The 20,761-nt window shown below is 50.0% G+C and overlaps 2 protein-coding genes across 2 annotated transcripts in view; both read left to right on the forward strand.

Moving 5' to 3' along the window:
- The first annotated feature begins 1,956 nt into the window (after window positions 1-1,956).
- GBGT1 (globoside alpha-1,3-N-acetylgalactosaminyltransferase 1 (FORS blood group)) lies at window positions 1,957-10,140 on the forward strand. The gene is made up of 8 exons (XM_058853291.1): window positions 1,957-2,663; window positions 3,307-3,412; window positions 3,965-4,079; window positions 4,862-4,924; window positions 6,095-6,145; window positions 6,244-6,279; window positions 8,237-8,371; window positions 9,054-10,140. Exons 3-8 carry the CDS (start codon window positions 4,015-4,017, stop codon window positions 9,736-9,738), a joined length of 1,035 nt encoding a protein of 344 aa, XP_058709274.1. The 5' UTR covers window positions 1,957-2,663; window positions 3,307-3,412; window positions 3,965-4,014; the 3' UTR covers window positions 9,739-10,140.
- A 4,856-nt stretch (window positions 10,141-14,996) lies between these two features.
- The window catches only part of RALGDS (ral guanine nucleotide dissociation stimulator), a 59,415-nt gene continuing 53,650 nt past the window's right edge, over window positions 14,997-20,761 (forward strand). The window contains exon 1 of the mRNA XM_058853499.1: window positions 14,997-15,181. Coding sequence (XP_058709482.1) covers window positions 15,164-15,181 — 18 coding nt within the window. The 5' untranslated portion in view covers window positions 14,997-15,163. The remainder of the gene's footprint in view (window positions 15,182-20,761) is intronic.

A 20,761-nucleotide genomic window follows, 5' to 3' on the forward strand; every position in this document is an offset into this window, starting at 1 on the left:
AGTCCAGTTGAATCCTCAATTCTCTCAATCTGGTGCTTTGGAAGAAACTCTTTTTTTGCCTTATCAGTGAAGCTGGTGGATGTGCTGTGAGGGAAATGCAGGTTGTGCTGTGCAGGTTGTGCTGTGAGGGTTGTGCTGTGCAGGCTGTGCTGTGAGGGTTGTGCTGTGAGGGAAATGCAGGCTGTGATGTGCAGGTTGTGCTGTGCAGGTTGTGCTGTGCAGGTTGTGCTGTGAGGGTTGTGCTGTGAGGGTTGTGCTGTGCAGGCTGTGATGTGCAGGCTGTGCTGTGCAGGTTGTGCTGTGAGGGTTGTGCTGTGCAGGTTGTGCTGTGAGGGTTGTGCTGTGCAGGCTGTGCTGTGCAGGTTGTGCTGTGCAGGCTGTGCTGTGAGGGTTGTGCTGTGAGGGTTGTGATGTGAGGGTTGTGATGTGCAGGTTGTGCTGTGCAGGCTGTGCTGTGCAGGCTGTGCTGTGCAGGCTGTGCTGTGCAGGTTGTGATGTGAGGGTTGTGCTGTGAGGGTTGTGCTGTGCAGGTTGTGCTGTGAGGGAAATGCAGGCTGTGCTGTGCAGGTTGTGCTGTGCAGGTTGTGCTGTGAGTGTTGTGCTGTGAGGGAAATGCAGGTTGTGCTGTGCAGGTTGTGCTGTGAGTGTTGTGCTGTGAGGGAAATGCAGGTTGTGCTGTGAGGGTTGTGCTGTGCAGGTTGTGCTGTGCAGGTTGTGCTGTGCAGGCTGTGCTGTGCAGGCTGTGCTGTGCAGGCTGTGCTGTGAGGGTTGTGCTGTGCAGGTTGTGCTGTGAGGGTTGTGCTGTGCAGGTTGTGCTGTGCAGGTTGTGCTGTGCAGGCTGTGCTGTGCAGGTTGTGCTGTTCAGGTTGTGCTGTGCAGGTTGGATCCTCCCAGCTGGATCCCTGCCACAGCCCAGGTAACTCCGTGGTGCAGAGATAATCTGTGCCAGCAGCCCAAGCAGTGGATTTGTGCTAAGTTCATGTTCAAGCCTCAGGTGTGACTGAGCACATTTGTGTCACGGGAGCCAAAGGCAGCCTGTTCCACTCTGGAGTCCAGCAAGGAAACTTCTCAGGCACAGATGGAGCTCTTCTTCTTCTCTTTCTTCATGTTCTGAATGACCTCGCACTCACAGCTTGCCACTTCAGTTGTAGAAATCTGAAATACACGTTTGGAAATCTGAAATAGTTGCTCTGCAAAGAATATTTTCCATGGAATGGTCTACAAGTGAGGTATTTATCAGCTGTCCAGAATGCTTTCCAAGCAGGGCTTGAAGATAAAGTAGTGCTTTGTTCTGGGAGGTCAAGCAAGTTCATTTGGGAGTAACAGCTATTTTCAGCAATATCCTTTCTGAAAATCTCTGAACAAATTCAAGGAACCTGAGTAACTATTAAAAATGCTTTAGCTGTGATTTCTATTTGGTTGGAGAGTCTTTCATCAGCTGCAACCACATACATTTAATTTTTGTTTGTATTCATAGTAACTGTAAATTAGTTGAGGTAAATCTCAGATGGTTTTAGATGCAAAAGATGTTTCAATCTCAGTGGGCTCCAGTGTTCCGGCAGGTTTGTACCACAAAAAATAAGGGTGAATGCATTAGCTGTGCTCCTAATGATGTGATATTTCAAAATATGTGTTTGTTTTCCTGAGGGATTAGCTGTTTACTCTGTAAAAGACACATGGAAGTACTCTATGCCCATTACAACAGCTGAAACTGCACTAAAATAACCAAACACCCACAACTTTTATTTTTTTTATTATTATTCTGTGTTAATTTTACTGTCCAAATTGAGGATAATTACTAGTCCCCTTTCTTCTCTGTGTTCTGGATCCTCTATCCTTCCCCATCTCCCAAATTCTGTGCTATCTCTGTATGCTATGGAGATAAGAGCGTGGGTCAGGTGCAGAAAATGGGAATCCTCAGGAGACTCTGCAAAGTGGGACTGTTTGTGTGTTCCTTTATGCTTTGGGTGGAAATGTTGAGAGGATATTTATGCAACTGGAAAGTGGCATCCAGCTGGGAGGGGCTGCAAGCCCCAGGGAAAACAGGGTTCAGTCAGGGCTTGATGTTTTAGAAAAACAAATAGCCTGAAAACTGTTTTCATGGAGTGAAGTACAAGGTTTTGTAAGCCTCAGACCTGGCTGGGAGAGGTTCCATAGAAAACACATGGATTGCATTTGGCCACAGGCTGAATCCCAGTGCTGTGTCCTTGCAAAGCAGGGAAATGTCCTGTGGGAATGCATGAACTGTGACAGCTTTTCAGTTTTGGGGGTAAATCCAGCTTTGCTTCATTCTTCTGAGGGCTCAGCAGGAGAACTTGGGCTGCTTTGACACCAGTTCCATGAGAATGGGCTGATTAGACAGAGTCCAGTCAGAGCTGACAGAAACAATCCCAGATCTTAGAGTTAGAAAATTACAAAGGAAGATTGAAGGACGTCACAGAAGAGAAGAGGAAAGGAAACATCAGAGCCTTCAGGTATGGAAAGGGAGACTGCCCAGACCTGAACTACAGCAAGTGAGATCCTGGTTGGAAATTTGGAAGCCTTGCTGATGAGAAGGGCTTTCCTACTGCAGCCATCTCTCCCAGAATGGCTGAAAAACAACTGTTTGAGCCCTCCTCTGCTCATTTGTCTGCTTTGCATGTGCTGGAAGCATCAAGCACAAGGTAAGAAATGTGGCACTGACAAATCCTGGCGTCAGCATAGCAGCTCTCATGACACAACTAGCACAGGAATGAGATAAAACTGGTCAAAACACAGAATAACTGCTAGAGGGGGAAGGCTGTTTGTACATCTTTCTGTGTTTGTGGATCTGCAGCATTTTTAGGCAAGAATCCAGAGCTGCTCAGCATGAATCCATGAAAGCTTTAAGTAGTGGAAGGCCTTAAGACATATATATTTATATAGATGCACACACAGAGATACATATATATGTGTATATATGTAATTAGTCATTATTTTAAGTAGTATTTTGTGATGCATGCTGGTGAAAGCTAATTAGATTGTCTCAAAGCAAAGTGAGGGAGAATCACCAGAGAGGATTTCTATGTGACACAGTAAAGCAAATTAAGGAACTTTTTGCCACTTGTCTTTTTCCAGTCAAAGAAATTAAAGCAGGAAAATCATTCCTGTCTGTCCAGATCAGGAGGGCTGGGTCCTGCGATAGCAGCAGTGAAATAAAAACACGTGAGCTTGATCCACAGCTCCCTGCTTCTGTCCTCACTGAAGGAAATAACAAAAGAAATAACAATTAATGTGCTTGTAACACCTTTGGAGGCCCCATGCAAATGCATTTTGTGTTCGTCACAGGGACCAAAGTTCACACTGTGGGCACTTTTGCTTCCCTGTGAGCACCTGTCCTGATTTAGGGCAGGTTCCCTGTGAACAGAAGAAGGGATTGGTCTGAGCATTCAAGGTAAGACTGCTGGGCTCAGGAAAGTTGATTTTTCATGGCTGTTGCAGAGGAAATAATTTCTTTGGCTTAATCTTTGCCCAACATGCATTAGGATTGTGAAACGTTTCTTTGCTGGTCTCACACCTCAGTTTACCTTTCCTACCTGCACCTTTGCAGGGAGTGTCTCTGGTGGTTACAGGACTGTGAAAGGTGGAGTTTATCAGCCCAGGTGATAACTGTGTTAGCTCTCTGATAGGACTGGGCTGGGTGATTTCATTAAATTGCAAAGGGGGTGTGCTTGAGATGAAAAAATGGAATCTACAGAAAGTGGAATCAAATCAGAACGGCTACACATGCACTAGAGCCAGGTTAAAGCTCCCTGAAATGGAGACCTTGCTCAGACATTTTACATCAGTGCCCTGGCTCTTACAGCCTGGCACCTTCTGTGTTTATCACTTCAGAAAAAGTGAAAGCAAAACTACCGAGAAACTTCCTCCTCCTCTGAGGAAATGATCTGTTTCTCTCACAGTGAGCTACTTACAGCCCTCTCTCCTTTGTATTTCTTCTTTGCAGAGTGAAACCGCTGGAATTCAGAAGTCACTCTTCCTTCTCCTCTAGAAGATATGATTTCCAGGAAGGTGCTGGTGGGATCTCTTGTCTGCCTGGGTGCTGTTGCTGCAGTTATCTGGTAAGAATTTGCCGGCCAGCTTGGTCATACCTAAAACATCCTGTGTAGATCCTGTGGCAAAACTCACAGAACTAAAAAACAAAGGCTGTGCATTTTGTGGGAAGCCCCTGTTTGAGCTGGAAAAAAGAACAGCAATATGTGTAATAGATAATGGTAGAGGGAGAAAGCCCTAGGGGAAAGAGGAAAAAAGAGCAACTGAGTCCAAATCAAGCTGCTGACACCGTAGTGACTCACAAACAAATGCTTAAGTATAGAATATTCCAGTTACATTTTAGCTCATTTAACAGAGGTGATTATCTGTGTCTTCACAGATAAACAGTCCAAACTCGCTCCAGTGTCACCAGGGACAGCTCTGTAGCTGTCAGACACCTTTCAAACACTGTGGATTTTGTAACTGAATATTCTGACCACTGAGTATGGCTTAGAGATTCTCTGGAGCAAACTCAAATATCGAAACCTCTTTGGAAGGGAATGTGAGGGAAGGCATTTCTATTAAGTATTAACCTATTAATTATTAAATTATTATGAATGATCTCATATTTATGATATTGCAATTTGCTGTACTTTCACCTTGTGGGTAGCTGCATTTTGCCTCAGAAGCAGGACATTGTGTTAAAATGTGAACACAGCAGATCCTACAGTAATTAATAAAGTAGACATGGAGTTAGCCAGAATTACCTCTCAAAATCTTTGCCAGGTCCTTAGGTGATCTTGGAAAATCCTAGGAATGTTTCCTTCAACATTTCCTATCTTAAAATATCTCTTTGCTCAATATTTCACAGGGCTCTAGCTGGGACTAGAAAAGTGCACTACCTGCCCTACTACCTTCCTTGCCCTGAAATCTTGTAAGTATTTTGTTTTGTGTCTAATGAGTAACACAGATCACCATTTCAGTCCTGCTCTTCACTGACAACACAAACAGTGATTAACAAGTCACTTGTTCTTTATTTATGAAGCTGTAATTAGTCACTCTCTTCAAGCAAAAAGCTAAAAATGCTGTTTGGGCCTGCCTGCCCTGTGTGACACCTCTGCATGGGTGAGGGAGGCTTTGTTTGCTGTGGGTCACAGAGCCCAGGACTAAAAGGTTCACACAGTTTCCTTATCAGGGTGAAATCACACACCTGCACATGCACAGCTGTGCTTTAGGGATCCACTCACCAGGCAGAGACACCTCAGCCAGAGAGGTGATGTGAACAGGCACATGAGGAGCTCTGGCACAGTCAGGAATAACCCCCAGTTCTCATCATGCTCCTGTTCTTCCCTCTGGGATCTGTGGTCATGGATGTTCTGTGCCATGGCAGCTCTTGAGCTCTGGGCCTGAACAAATGAACTTCCTTGCCTGCTGCAAACTGATGTACCTGAGCCAGCCTGGCTGCCAAGAGCTCCCCCAGAGCTGCACAGAGGAGAATTTACACTGTGCAGAGGCCAGGGCCGTGGCCCCAGTGACCTCCTCACTGCCACACTGCACCACAGCTAGGACATGACAATGGCTTTCCCCATGACCTACTAACCAAATAGGTATTTCTATACAAATAGAAAAAAATGATATTTCATGGAGGAATTTCTGATTGCTCCAGCCCATTCCAAACCATTGTGTCTTGTGAGGTGCTTATTTCTCTGAATGCTGTTGGAAATGTGATTATTTCAGGTAGTTCAGCCCTCCAGGTGTCCAGGAACAGCTTTGCAGGGCACGGAGCACATACATGACCATGTGTGTATGGGACCTGACAGTCCCATGTGGATTTTGACCCCTGCACACTGATATCCCCACAGACTGGGATTGCTGCCAGAATCTCTCTGTCCCTGTTATGTTGTGTCCCAAAGCTGTCCCTTGCCAGGCAGCCCTGGAGGTGTGTGCAGGTGATGCCCAACCCTGGGCCAGGCAGGGCAGTGTCCACAGCAGCTGGGGCTGGGTTTGGACAGCTCTCAGGACAGCAGCAGGTCCTGAAGCCAAACTTGGTTGATATTTTAAGAAAAGCCTAATAATCCATTTCTTTTCCCACCCCATCATGCAGCTCCATGAAACTCCAGTATACAGAAGAGAAGTTAATCCAGCTTTTCCCCCAGTAAGTGCTGGCTTTTTATCTCCTGACCTTTAAACTGCTGCTCCTCTCTTCCAGGCATATTCATGTATTATTCAATGGATATTTCTTCCCTTTTACAGATTATTTTATCAGCAGCCAAGAGTGCTGGCGCCAAAGTAAGTTTCTTTGTTTGAACTTTGTTTGCTGAGTTTGGTTTGGGCACTTTGCAGCACTCACAGTTCCAGAGTCCTGGGGCACATTGAGCAGGACGTTGTTCCCTGAGAATCCAAGCACAGGGGTGTGTCAGCAGCTGCCTGTGCTGCTCTGAGGTTGGGTATGGTTACTGTACACTCATTAACACACTTACTGTTAATTCCCAATTATTACATTAGCACAAACACACTGTTGTGGCCAGGGGCTCTTTTTGAGATGGGAGATGTGTAATATCTGTAAGTGGGAAATACCTTCTGGAGCTGTGCTCTAGAACCAGCTGTGGGAGCTTTGAACCCATTTCAGGGCAACATAAAGCAGGTGTGACCTTCAGTAGTGGTTTCACCAAACACAAACCTCAAACACAGCCAGAGCAGGGGCTTTAAGGGAAGATTTGGGACAGCAGCAGGAAGAAGTGGCTTGGAAAAACTTTCTGTGCAGCTCAGGTTGTTACAGCCTCCTTTGGCCCTGCTCCTGTGATTTTATCTGGAGCAGTTCACCTTCCACAACCACATTCTTTTGCATGTTAACAAACACACTCTGTTGGTACACACACACACACACATATATATATATATATATGTTTAAATATTATTTCCCTCACATATTCAGGATGTGCTCAGCCTGAATATTTCTTCCATATTGGAATAAATTTCTGGGCTAAATCAGCTGGTGCACACTGGGCTAAACAAGGGGAGAATCTTGAAGCTTTTCCCGCTCTGTGTCTTCTGGAGGGAGTTCACTGGCGTGGAGAGGATGACCATGACCATGACTCATTGGGAAACCCAGGGCAGCCCTTTAAGATGAAATTTAAAAAGCTTAGAGAAGTGAACATGCATGTTTCCTTCCCTCTCCAAAAAAAGGCTAATCAACCCAGAAACAGAACAGATCCGTTAGTACATTTTTCCCAACACCAATTCTTCTTCCTGTATAATCTTTTAATCACATGCATTGCTGTAGGAAGGAGTCAAACTGCTATTCTTGTATCCTCTCAGACTGAAAATATTAGATCTGGGCTAGAAAATCTGATTGGATCTTCTGCCTGAAGCACCAGGCTGCTCCCCACAGCTCCCCCAGTTTGGTTCTGGTGCTGTTTTGCCTTGGAGCTGTGTCAGGTGGGAGCCTGGCAGCCCCCAGGTGTGGCCACGTGCTGTGTGTGACAAATTTCATTAGCAGAGGGCTCCAGCTCCTGGTCTGGAGCGAATGTGAGCAGGCAGGGGTGAATTCCACCATAAATGACATCTCCTTTTAAAATCAAAAAGGTAAGAATGAAACAGTGAAAACAAAGCAGCAAATTGAAACAGCATTGCAGAGCTGTAATAGGGCAGACTCAGACTCTGCTGCATTTATATTCAGTATTTCCACTTCTCCCACAAGAGATTAAGGATTTTTTTCTAACTTTGTTAGATATTTGAATGCTGGCTCACATACAGCATTTTGAATTAAAAGTGATTGTGTTGGAGCTATATATAAATACTGGAAAAGTAAGCTGTCATGCTGCAAGCTGTGTTTTAATAACACAGTAATGGGGTATATTTTTATAGTAATTTTCATATTATCATTATTACTTGTGTTTTAATCTGCATGTAGCAATCTGCATCAGGCTGATAGCAAATAGAGTTCAGTGGCCATTAAACTCTCCTCAGCAGAAAGGTCCTTAAATGAGATTTTTTCAGATCCTCAGGTTTTTACTGATATATTAAAGTGCTTAATTTCAGCTCAGGAATTGAAATGTCCATGCTCTGTAACCTTAAATAAGAGTGCAGGGAGAAAATATCTGAGCTAATACCCTCCATGGCGAATTAATGCTGATTCACACACTCTTCTAGCTGCCTTTTTTCATGCTTCTTTTCCATTTACTAGCCTCAAAACCAACAGGAACAGTTACATTTAATTAACATTTCTGGCTTTTTCCCCCTTCAGGCGCCAGGATGTGCTGACAGTCACACCATGGCTGGCCCCCATCGTCTGGGAAGGGACCTTCAATCCTGAGATCCTGGACAGTGCCTACAGACCCCTGAACCTCACCATAGGGGTGACAGCCTTTGCTGTTGGAAAGTAAGGGAAGCACTCAGTGGGCACAGTTCTTGGGGTGATGCCCTTCCTATGTGGAAAGATGGCTTTGGCTTTCCTTTTCCTGAAATTTGTCCTGGTTTATAGCAGGGTTTGTGTCCCTCTGGTGTGTCTGTGATCACACAAGTGCATGGGATACCAACACTCGAGGTACCTGAGGTGTGGGCAGTATTTTTTAAGACTAAGGCATCTTGGGAATTAGAGCTGGTCAAAATGGGGATAATCCACTTATTCCTCATTCTCCACTACACCTGTTGCATGTGTAGTGTGTGGATTCCTGCAGTCATAATCACTGAACTCTCCTCACTCCTTGTCTTGCATTCACTAACGAGCCCTTCATAATCCCCTTCATAATCCCAGATGGTTTAGGTTGGAAGGGACCTTAAAATTAATCTCCTTCCAAGCCCTGCCATGGGCAGGGACACCTTCCACTACACCAGGTTGCATCAACCTGTACTTGGGCACTTCCAGGGCAGCCACAGCTCCTCTGGGTAACCTGTGCCCCATCCTCATAGGGAAGAATTCCTTCCCCTGATCTAACCCTGCTCTCCCTCAGCTGAAGACCATTCCCCTTTGCTCTATCACTCCACACCCTTGCAGAAAGTCCCTCTGCTCAGAAAGGCCGTCCTTGTCCCCGCTGGGCTCTCCACGGGCTGTGTCTGCGCAGGTACACGAGGTTCGTGCGGCGCTTCCTGGAGTCAGCAGAGCAGCACTTCATGCGGGGCTACCGGGTCAACTATTACATCTTCACAGACAGCCCTGAGAGCATCCCCCGAGCGCAGCTGCGGCCAGGGCGCAGGCTGCTCACCGTCCCTGTCCCGAAATACTCCAGCTGGCAGGAGATCTCCATGCGCAGGATGGAGACCATCAACCGGCACGTGGCGGCGGTGAGCCATCGCGAGGTGCACTACCTCTTCTGCCTGGACGTGGACATGGTGTTCCACAACCCCTGGGGCCCTGAGACCCTGGGGGACATGGTGGCCGCCATCCACCCTGGCTACTTCCAAGTCCCACGAGAGCAGTTCCCTTATGAGAGGAGGAGCTCCTCAGCAGCCTCCATCCCCAAGGGAGAAGGGGATTTCTACTATGGAGGAGCCGTGTTTGGAGGCTTGGTCAAGAACGTCTACGAGTTCACCAAGACCTGCCACATGACCATCCTGGCAGACAAAGCCAACGGGGTCATGGCAGCCTGGCAGGAGGAGAGTCACCTCAACAGGCACTTCCTGACCCACAAACCCTCCAAGCTGCTTTCTCCAGAGTATATATGGGATGACAGGAAGCCAAAGCCCCCTGAAATCCGCCTCATACGTTTTTCCACAGTGGATAAGAACTACAAAGAGGTCCGAAATTGACCATCTGATCCCTGCAACAAACCAAAACCCATCAAAATCAGTTCCTGCAGAACTGTGAATTTTTATTCCTGGTAGGAACAAACTGGGAAGGGAAGGTGTGGATAGTTCCTCTGGAGACCAGAGTCTAAATGCATTTCAGAAGCAGCAATCAAAATGCAGGTGAGACTGAAAAGGTTTCTGGATTCCCACTCTTTGTAAATACATCCTGCCTGAGGCTGTGGCACACAGAAAAGCATCCAAAAGGCCAGTGATCCAATGCATGGATGTAGTTGCCTTCCCATGGCTGTTTTCCAGAGGCCTGGCAGAAACTTAACAAGATCAAAATGGCATTTGACGTTCTTGTGGAGAAGACCTTGAGTTTTGGTAAATACCTTTTCACTTAAAAAAAATTTAAAAAAAGAACATTTCAGGGTGATAATTTTTCCTGCATTATGATTTAAACTAACACCTTTTGTCAGAATCAGGAAGAAACTTGCACTCAGAGCACGTTATCCCTGAGTGGTGTGCAGCAGGATTTCTTGGACCTTCTCAGCAGAGGGCTGGTGCCAGGCATTGCCAGTAAGAGCCCTGGTCTGACAGGACAAACATTGTGAACTCATCTAGCAGTTATCTCCCAAATTCCAGTCTGTGCTTTGAGACCCAAGTTGAGACAGAACTGGCACAGCTCAGAGCAGACTGAACTTCTTCGGGTTTATTTCAATCACAGATGTGCTCTGAACCTTTTCCCTGGGTCACATGTCTCTGTGGATCATGTAATCTTTTCCAATACAGAAAATCTGTTTTTGAGATGTTCATGTTCCTCTCCACTGCTTCAGCCCTTTCCAATTTTTCTAAGCTCTGTGAAATAAATTGGCGAGAAGCTGCTGGAGCTGACAGCATGATCCTTTCCAGCAAACAGGATGATTTCATTCCGTAATGAAATGCTCTGCTGAAGCTGGGAGTTCAGTGTTGAGTTGGAAGCAGGCTGGGGTTAACATTTTCTCTCCTTGGATGTGCTGAGGAGCTGAAGCAGGCATTTAGAGGCTGACAGCTCCCTGGGGTGAGCACGAGGGAGCAGCCACGGCTGGCAGCTGAGGTTCCAGCACAGCCACCTCCCTTGTCACAGGGGAGCTGCCATCAGCATCAGCTCCCTCTGATACCAAAGGGCTGAGCACCAAAATTCCTGTTCACTCAGAGCAGGAGAGAGGCCACGGGAGATGCTGGGAATGGCAGCGTCCAGCGGGGAAAGGAGCAGGGTGAAAGGGTGAACGGGCTGTTTCTAAGGGAACAGCTTAGGGGAAAAAAAAGAAAAAGGAAAAAAAAGCTAATTTGGCAGAGAGAGGGAAAATAGGGAAGAGGTGCCTGACTGTTCCTGCTTCTCCTCACATGTGAAAATTGCTGTATGGCAGGGAATCAAGTATTCAAAGCTTTAGGGCCCCACAACTGATTGCTGCTGACTTAACGAGCCATTTCAGTCCTGTGAGCAGGCTGGAAATGGCACTTGCCACTGTCATTGTAGGCATTTCATCTTCCAGAAGACTAATTAGAAAAGCTTTTACAGACTCATAATATAGATAAGGTACCTGAAATACCTCCAGCTCCAAAGCCCCAGTGGCAGCTGGTTTGGCTGATTTGTGCTTAATCCAGCAAAGGGTCTTTATTACATTTTCTCCAGATTGTTCTTAGTGATGTGCAGGAGGAAGATGCCCCTTTACCTAACTAAACCACAACTGAAACCCCTGCCATGTATGTTGGGTAACCAGGCACCTCATCTGAGCCAAAATGGTGAGCAAAAATACTTATCCAAATATTTCCAGAAAGATACATTTCCAACCAGTCCAGGAGTAATACTGTATGTTTCTTATTTGTTAAAGAGTTAGTGCCTCAAGGCCATGCTGAAACTGGGTTCTTATTATGCTAATTATATATCTATGTGAAAAGATTCTTTACCAGCCAAAAGGAACTGTCCAGTCTGCCCTGCACAGGACAAGCCAGATAATTTTATCTCATGGTGTCAGTATGTGGCTGAGCTGGGCTAGACCTCGTAGAAAAGTATTCAGATTCCAAGAAAAACATTAAGTTCCGTAGCAGCCACAAATCCATAGATCAGCTGTGCCAATGGCCAATTCCCCTTATGCCTTAATTCTGTTGGAAATTGCTCTGGGTTTGCAGCCACAGGGCTTCATTCTGCCACATTAATTATTGAATTCCTGTGCAGATACTCATGAATCCTTTGTGAGGGGAAGTTCTGCAGCACAGATGATGGGTGATAGAGGGTGGTCTGGGTTTCTGGGGTGCCTGTTTTGAAAAAATTGTGAAGGGCTTGGTCTTTGCTCTGCATCCAAGCTGCCTTTTGGCTGAATCCTTAGCCCTCTGATTGACACCATAATGGCCTGATTTGTGCTGTGCCAAACATGTTTATTTTCCTGGCAGTCCCAGAGCTTCTCCCCGGGGGAATGACTTCTTGTGTGACACAGTTCTACTCCACAGGGCTGCAGTTTGAAGCACTACCTACAAACTCCCAATGGCTCCAGGGAGCAGGAGAATGTCTGCAGAAAAAAACCCCGGAGTGCTGTGTGGGAGATGCTCCCTGAATCAGCTCAGTGCCCTCTTCTAATTAATGAACAGCTGGACTTCTGTTGTCATCTCCTGCTGATTAATCTCCTTCCCCCAGCAGCAGCACAGAGCTTTCCTGCTCCCAGTTTGGATTGTGTAGCCTGAGGCTGGTGTGCACTGTGAGAGCTTCACCAGGACCTGCTTTGTGATGTGCATTCCCCACCCACACCCAGTGCACAGTGGGGAAACTGAGGCACGCTGTAGGAAGGCAGCACAGTGTCTCTCTTGCCTTCCTCCACTGGCCACAGGGGACAATATTGTCTTATGTGTTCTTGTGCCAAAGGAATTTGGACTTGAAATGCAGGGAACTGCACAAAAACTGAATCACCACATGTAAATAAACCCCACTGCCTGGAGATGTGATTGTGCTCTCAAGGTATTTCCCACTCAAGCCCTTAACCCACCCCCAAATCAGCAGCTTCTTGCCTTCCCAAGGGCCCCTTTTTCCTTCCATCCCTTTCTGCTTGGCTGGAACAGACTCATCATTCACTGTCTCTAATTTAAGCACCCATCTGACAGAGGCTGTTTCTTCCCTTCTCCCTGCTGCTGTTTTGCCCACCGCATCCACCCCCAAAGGGCAAATTTCTGTGTGGTGTAGAACAGAAACTTCCAGTACTGAATATGATTGGAGGTGGAGCCAGACTTCGATCATTTCATTCTCCCCCCTGATAGGACAAGGATCATTTCCACTTAGCCAGATTAGGATTCTTTTCCACCCCTCTCTGGATTTCCCATAACTCTCCCTTAGGTGATGTTCCCTGTCAGTTTTGACCAGAAATCTCATTTTGTACCACACAGCACCAATTACAACAGGATTGGCTTAGCCAAATTTTCTGTGGGTGAGATCTCTGGCTGTGGGGCACAAGTAAGGTCAGCTTTGAGCAGAGGGGGATGAGGAGGGGTAAGAACACCAGTTACACATCCCCTGCACAAAACCAGTTTGTGGAAAAGCCACGTGCCTCTGGCTGGCTTCATGCAGCTGAAGCAGCATGGTGATGGAAAGGAGCTGGAAGGCTGGGACCTCCCTGCCAGAGCTGCTGGGCTCACTCCCCTGCCCTTTGTCCCACCTGGTCGGCTTTTGGAGGGACAGACTGCCTCTGGCTCTTGTTCTGTGTTTGCACAGGGCCCAGTCTGGGTCACTCAGTGGGGATTTGCTCTGATCTCAAAGGACAGCTCCTAGCAGTAAGGTTATTATTTTCTCACTTGAATCCCACCTCCTGCCCCAGCAAGTCCCCATGGGAGCCCAGGGGTGACACACGCAGAGCAACAGCTGCTGTCCAGGTGGAGTGACAGTGGAGTGACAGTGACAACAGGTCTGGGGACAGCAGGAACTGGAGAAGGAGTTACAGGAGTGGATTGGATTGTACTTTACTCGTGGTAAATCCCCAACCCTGGAGCTCTGCTCCACACAATCAAACGGTTTAAGGAAGCATCACTAGAAAAACACATCTGAAGGGTGACATTTGAATGTCTGCCTGCCCACCAGACTCTCTCCTTTCTCCACAAGTGTTGCTGTATTGATGTGACTTTTCCCATGCTATATTTAGGTTAAACATAGATCCACCAAATGTCGCCGTTTCATGTAAAACCAATGTAAAGCCTTAGGAGTAGAAAGGCAGTTTTAACCACAAATCTCTACTGCTTGTATGCCCACGTCATCACTCCCCTGATGAACCTTTAGCCAATTTAAAGCAAGCCAGATGAGTACAAATTACATTTTAAAAGCACTTCATTCTGGTGTGGTTTTTAGTGAGTTTTGCCAGCAGCAAATTACACAGTTCTAGACCTTTTGCAGTACGTGTTTTTCTCACTGTTGAGCACTGACACTGTTACTATAATTAGAATTATGTTGCTCTGTAGCAGCATCTAGTGCCAGAGCCAGAGCCCGGGCAGCACCTTTTCCTTTCCTGGCTGCGCTCGCCAGCCAGAGCTGCTGGTTCAGCTGAGCCGAAGGAGCGGGACACTGGCAGGTGCCACGGGCTGTGCCTTGTCGCTCACTCCCGCTGTGACCCCGGAGACAAGGGGGGTGTCGGTGCCCAGGACCGGCACTGCGGCGGCTGGGAGCACTCGGCCGTGGACTGACGCAGCCTTCAGCCGGCTCCTTCTTCTCCTGCCACGGCTGTAATGGCTCATGTCATCGGGCTCATGATTACAAATGACGGGGAGCGGAGCCGCTCTGTTTCCAGGGCAACCCCGCTGTCTCCCCGGCTCCCGCTCCAGCTCAGCCCGTGCGGCCGGAGCGCTGCCCGGGGGATGCGCTCAGCCCCGTTCGGTCCGGGATGAGCGGGGATCAGTGGCCGGGGCTCCGTGTCGTGCCCTGGCTCCCTGCCCCGGCCTCTCCTCATGGAGGGGGGACAGCCTGGGGTGTCCCGGGGGTCTCTCTCAGCCACGGCCCCAAGCTTTTCTCCTGTTTGTACCCACACTCAGCGCCGCCCCCCGCTCCCACTCACACCGCCCGCTCCCCGTCCGCAAGGTGCCTTCCCACGGGTCCCACTCGCGGGGGAAAACACACCCCAAAAAGACAAGGGGTGTCCCGGGTAGCCCTGGAGCGGTGCCCAGCGGAGAGGTGCCCCCGCTGCAGTTCCCTCTCGGGAGCGGGGCCGGGCGGAGCCGGGAGCTGTCCCCTCCCTGCCGGTAGCGGTGCCCGCCCCGGGCCCGCCCCGCTCCCGGCTCTCCCGGCCGCGCTGCTCCCGGCCGCGCTGGGCGCTCGGCGCTGCCGGCTCGGGGGGGCCCATGGCCGGCTCGGAGCATCGCCCCGTGAGTGCGGCCCCGGCACCCGCAGCGGGGCCAGCGGCTCTCGGCGCGGCGCTGGGGCTATGAGCGGGGCACGATGATGATCGACACCCAGGTGAGCGTGCGGGGCAAGCGCCGGCTTTGTCTCCCCGAATTGCCCCGGCCCGGAGCGCTGCCGCGGGGCTCGGTCCCCTCCAGAAGCCTCTCTGGACGGGGCTCAGGGCGGCCCACGCGTGTCCGCGGCGGTGATTGACGGTGCGCGGTGCCGGGAGCCGGGGGGCTCTGGCGGGGCTTGCTGGGGCTCTGTGGCTGCAGGTGTCCGTCCCTGGCTGCCTGTTGGGGTTGGGGTCGGGGTCACTGCATGTGCCGGCAGCCCCGGGCCCTGCTCTGCAGGGGGGGCTTTAGCGGAGGAGAAGCAGCGGCTTTGCCGAGGTGTGTGGGGGGGGAAGTCTGTTTTTCAATGTTTTTTTTCTTAATTTGTTTGCTTTCTCTTTGTGTAATGGTTAATGCGGCTGGGAGAAGAGGAGCTGAAGGATTGGGAAGGAAAGGGGCACAGTTTGGGACGGGCTGAAGGCGCTGCGATGCTGCAGCAGCCGCTGTGCTGCGATGCTGTTGGCAGGCTGGTGCTGCTGCGTGCTGTGCCAAGCACACCCCTGGCACCGCTCAGGCCAAATGGCACCAGCAGGTCCCTTGTCTTTGTCTGGTGTTTGTGAGGCCAAAGAAGCTAAATCGAGCCGAGGTGGGCTAAAGCTTTGCACCCCCAAGCCCACTGGTGCTTTTGGGGTAGGGGAGGATGAAGCAAAGGTATGAAATTTGGGAGGTGGGAGCAGAACGTGACTCTGGGTTTGGTCCTGATGCTCCTCTGACTTTTTACTTCCTCTTCTGATGTCCCCTTCCTGATCCTATCCCTGGGAAGGGGAGGGGCTGTGCTGCTGCCCTTGTGGGGGTGCTGGGAAGGTAAGTGGGCAGCAATGGTTCCTTGGAGACCAGGAATGAATTAAGAGAAGGGCTGATGCTGTGCTGGAGAAGTGGGCTGGGATCCATTTTTGGACTAGAAAATGAGCATTCCAGAGCTGCCTCCTGCATCCTGTGGGTCTGTTTGGTCTGGTCCTCGTTCACCTTGGTCCAGCCCAATAAACAAATTAGCTGTGTTGGGGGCACGTGTGGGAGGCAGGCCCTAATGCCACACCAGTGTGTGCTGGATGGTGGCATGTCCCTTTGGAAAATGGGATTGGCAACCAAAATACTGGAGTTTGGGTCCTGACCCTGCCTAGGGTCAAGAATGAGAGTTTTCTGTCATTTTGGAGTAAGAAGATTGGTCTTGCTGGGAGATCCAGAAAATTAAAGGTGTAAGATTGTCTAGAAAAAGATGTCCAGAGCTCAGCCTCCCAGGCTGGGGAATGCATGTGACATCCCACGGAATGTTCTGCATTAAGGTCTCAGCTTTAGTCCTCCTGTCGCTTTTTTATGCTTACCCCATTTATAGGTATGTTTTACATGGGTAAACTGAGGCATGTAGAGGTATTTGTTCCAAGCCCAGGATCCTGCGTGGGTGGAGAGCAGAGGTTTAAAGTCCTGGTTCTGCCTGCTGAAGAGAATGAGCCACTCTGCCTTTTAAGGGGTGCAATCCATTGAGGTCCTGTTGTTTGTGGCTACCACTTAAGAGGAATTTCCAGCTGCACCTGCAGCCACACCCTGCCAGTTCTGAGGGCTGCACAGCTACATTTTTCATGCCTTGTAAATGTTCTTCTCCCTGGTTGCTAAGGGAAAGACCCACACAAACAACTGGTAAAACTGAGTGTTGCAAAGTAAATAAGCTGAGCAAACAAGGAGATTTTTTTTCATCTCCAAGTGCTGCAGGTGTGTTGTTCCAGGTGTCCTGACATGTGAAAGCAAAGGTTCAAGTGCAAGGGTGAATTTCAGCTTTTAAAATGGAAACCTGCTCTTGAGCTGGGTCAGAAGTTGGCTTCCATCCTGAGCTAAGCTTCCGGAGCTGCAGACTCATCCCCTCCCTCCCTTTCTGGCCGTTTGGGCAGGAGTAAGGAGCAGATGGTGGATGAGCAGTCTTGGGCTGGCTGGGGGCAGAGTGTGTGAGTGCAGGCGAGCACGGCTGGAGCTGCATTTGGTTTTGTCTTTCCTTTCATCTGCTCCCAGCATCTGAAGTGGCTCCAGTGGCTCTGAGTTAACTCTTGGTGTTGCTCTGCAGGGGCAGAGGGGTGAGTTGGCAACAAGTGACAGCAAGCAAGGGTCCAGCTGGCAGCAGGGGCTGGGAGGCAGCAGGTGGAGAGATGCAAAGTCCCTCCTCGGCATGGCTCAGCCACTCCATCTGGAGCTCCCACTCACGCCTGAGTCTGTGTGCCTGGGCTGATCAGACATGAGCAGAGGATGCAGCGACTGCTGCAGGCTCCAGAATAAATCTCTGGGATGTTGTAATGATGGATCTGACATCCCCTAGCTCAGTGCAGTGTGTTATCTCTGAGCCAGTTTGCTCAGAGATGGCTCTTTAAGTGAAGAAATGAGGGGCTTTTCAGGACTTCAGTTATTCTGGGCATCTTTGGGGTTGTGGTTTTCATCTCCTCACTCTGTCATTTCCTAAATGCTGCCTGACTGCTGGACCTGATCAGGGCAATCAAAGGCTTCTGATAGAGGGTGATCTCCAAAGCAATCTGCACTATCCATCAAGACGGATTTTGCTCCTGATACCTTTCCCATTGCTGTAGCAACCCATCTGACGAGGATGGCAGTACGCTTTCCAGGCAGTATGTGCAGGGGAACTGCTCCACCTGCCTCCAAGCTGCCACCACTTGTGGGGCAGGGCTGCTTTACTGGCAGCTGCACATGTGTGCTCAGCCTGGAGGGGCAGAGGAGCTGCTGCCAGCTCCCTCAGGGTGACCCTGCTCTCCCAGGTGTCCCCATCACCTGGAGTTTCCCTGGGATATCGGGGTGTTACAGCACAGGTGGGGGAGTGCACAGTGTCTAGTGCCAGGATCTGGGATTTCTCTCCAAAGGAGATGCTCAGGATGGGATTTCTCTCCAAAGGAGCTGGCCAAGCCTTGGTGAGTGTTAGGGGCTGCTTCCCTCTTTCCCCCTCCCCTTGCCTGTGGAGAGGATGGAAGATGGGTCTCAGCTCCAGGGTGTTGATAGAGAAGGAGGGGTTTTGCCTGCTTTTGCCAAGTAAGCCTGTTCCCTCCTCCATGTCCTTCACACTCTGCAGTCACTAGATGGGCTCCAGGATGTTCTCTGTTCTGCTCTGCCTCTCATCCTGCACTCCTGTGCTTTCTTTGCAAACCAGAGGCCATCCAGCTGTGGCTGGCTGTCAGGACAGCAATGCTGCTGGCTCGGGATGTGCCCAGTGGGACTGCCGGGCTGTGACCCTGCGTGGGCCGGGCAGGGCTGCCCCGAGCCCAGCGGGGCTGTGCAGCAGATGGCACTGTTGTTTTCCCTATGAATTATTGCCATGGGTTCATTGCTCAGCGCTGGGAGGGGTCAGCGGTGATGGGAGCGGGGACAGGGCCAGCATCCGGCTCCCTGGGAAAGCCCAGCACGCCAAACTGGGCTGTGCTGTGACAAGCAGAGCTCGGTGTTCGGGCACTCCTCGCCCAGGAGGAGCCGTGCGTGTGCTGAGTGACATGAGCCAGCTCCATCCTCGGAGATCTCAACTCCAACCCCGAAGCCGCCGTGGGAAACCTCAGCAAGGCCGCATCAATCACTGCGTTTTTCCTATAAAAAGGAATCCCAGATCCCCCGCTCCCTTTCATGCTTGTCCCCACTGTCACCAGCCAAGCTGCCCCCAGCACTCGGTGAACAGCAGGGAACGTGTGACCTTTCCATCGGCCGGGGCCGGCGGCGAGAGGTGCCCGTGCCTCTCTCCCGGCCGCCGCATCCGAGCCTCCGGGGGCACTTCAGGAGCCTTTTCCACGTGCCCGGGGCGCTGTGGCTGGGCTGTCACAGCCCTGGCTCTCAGGGGTGGCGGTGGCAGCTGCTGGCAGGTGTTCGGGTGCTCCCAAACAAAATCCATCCCGCCTTGTCTGGCGCCGGCTCCCGCGGGACGCGCTGGCAGAGCCTGCAGATGTTGACAGGTTTTCCTGCTGGGATCGCCCGAGTCCAGCCCGCGTGACCTGTGGAGGGGTTCACCCATCTGTTTTCCTTGAGGATTTGCGTTTCTAAGTGGCTGGATTTGGTGGGGACCTTTTGGCTCCCAAGGCTGCGCGGGTGTCCCTGTGGATATTCGCTGTCTGCACTGAGATATCCCCGCGCTGTGTGCCTTGGCCGCGGCTCAAAGGCAAAGTTTGTAGACATCAGCTGATATCAGAGGCGGCTCGCTGGGGGATAGCAGTTTCTGCTCCCTCAAGGCCCTGCAGTGCAGTGGGAGCTCATCCTCTGCGAGGATTTATGACCCCCTCGGTGCTCCCGGGTTTGCTGTGGCCCTGAGGGTTTCTGTCTCTTGTGCTTGGAGCTGCCAAACCTCACATGCTCCCTGGAATAGGTGTAGCTGTAATTCAATGTCCTTCACCACCCTGCCTGGAGAGAAGTTCCAAAGATGGGAGAAAGGGGAAGCAGGATGAAGGGGCTGGGGAGAGGGAAGGGGTGCAGTGGTGCCCTGATGGCTCAGAGAGGGTGGAGAAGACTTTCCTTGGTCTGTCCTGCCCTGTGTGGCATTTGGAGAAAATCAGAAGCTTTAGATGTGGTGGCAGAGCTCTGGGATGTCAGAACATGTGGGATGTCGAGGCATCCCAGATCAGGCCCCACACTTCCCTGTAGAGTCTAGAAGAGAAAGGGAAGAGAATTGTCACAATATTGTCACAGTACAGCTGGCCTGGGCTGGACAAAGTAAATCTGACCATAACACAAATCCAGTTCAGCCAGCCCAGTTCATACCTGAACATGCCCTGGATAAGTTACAGGGGACCCTCAGCCAGCCCCATCCACGCTGAGAGGAAAACACAGGAGTGGCCAGGAAGCTGGGCAGGGAGAGAAATATCAGCCAGTGTCTGTCTAGCCTGAGAAATCTGAATTGGGTATTTAAGTGAGTTCTGAATAATAAACGAGGCTGTTGTTTGTCTCATGAGCCCCTGGAGCACGAGTCGTGAGTTTTGTCTCCCCAGCCACGGCCAGCGCGTTACAAGTGGTGACCCCACGTGTGAAGACACAGCCTGTCCCATGAGCAGGGAGGAAGAAAGGGACAGAGACTAAAAAGCCTGTCCAAAACAGCAAAAGGCTGGGAAATACAGTGAAAAGCTGGGAGATACAGCGAAAATCTGGGGGAAAAACAGGCAGGAACAGCCTGAGATACAGCAAAAAGCTGGGAAAGAGAGGTGAGAAGAGCCCAAAGCTACAGTGAAAAGCTGAAGTAAGAGGTGGAAAAGCTGTCCAAAAATTACAGTGAGGAGAGCTATCTGCAGTGAAAAATTGCTAAAAATCCAGAATATTTTCTGGACTTATCCCTACAAATAGAAGAAAATACCAGAGCCATGGGGGGTTGGATATCCACTCAACCACCTCCAATTTTGAAGGTGTGGTTGCTTTTTTTACAAGAATTTGGATTAGTATATAACAAAAAAGCATTATTAGCTTTAATAACATGGGCAAAGAACCACGGTTTGGACACATCCGAAGAGGCCGCCTTTGATACAAGTATATGGGAACAAACTGGACATCTTATTCTCGAAGCAGCCTGAAAGGATGCTATGAAAGT

Source organism: Poecile atricapillus, chromosome 20 (genome assembly GCF_030490865.1).
Source record: "Poecile atricapillus isolate bPoeAtr1 chromosome 20, bPoeAtr1.hap1, whole genome shotgun sequence".
Taxonomy (NCBI): Eukaryota; Metazoa; Chordata; class Aves; order Passeriformes; family Paridae; genus Poecile; species Poecile atricapillus.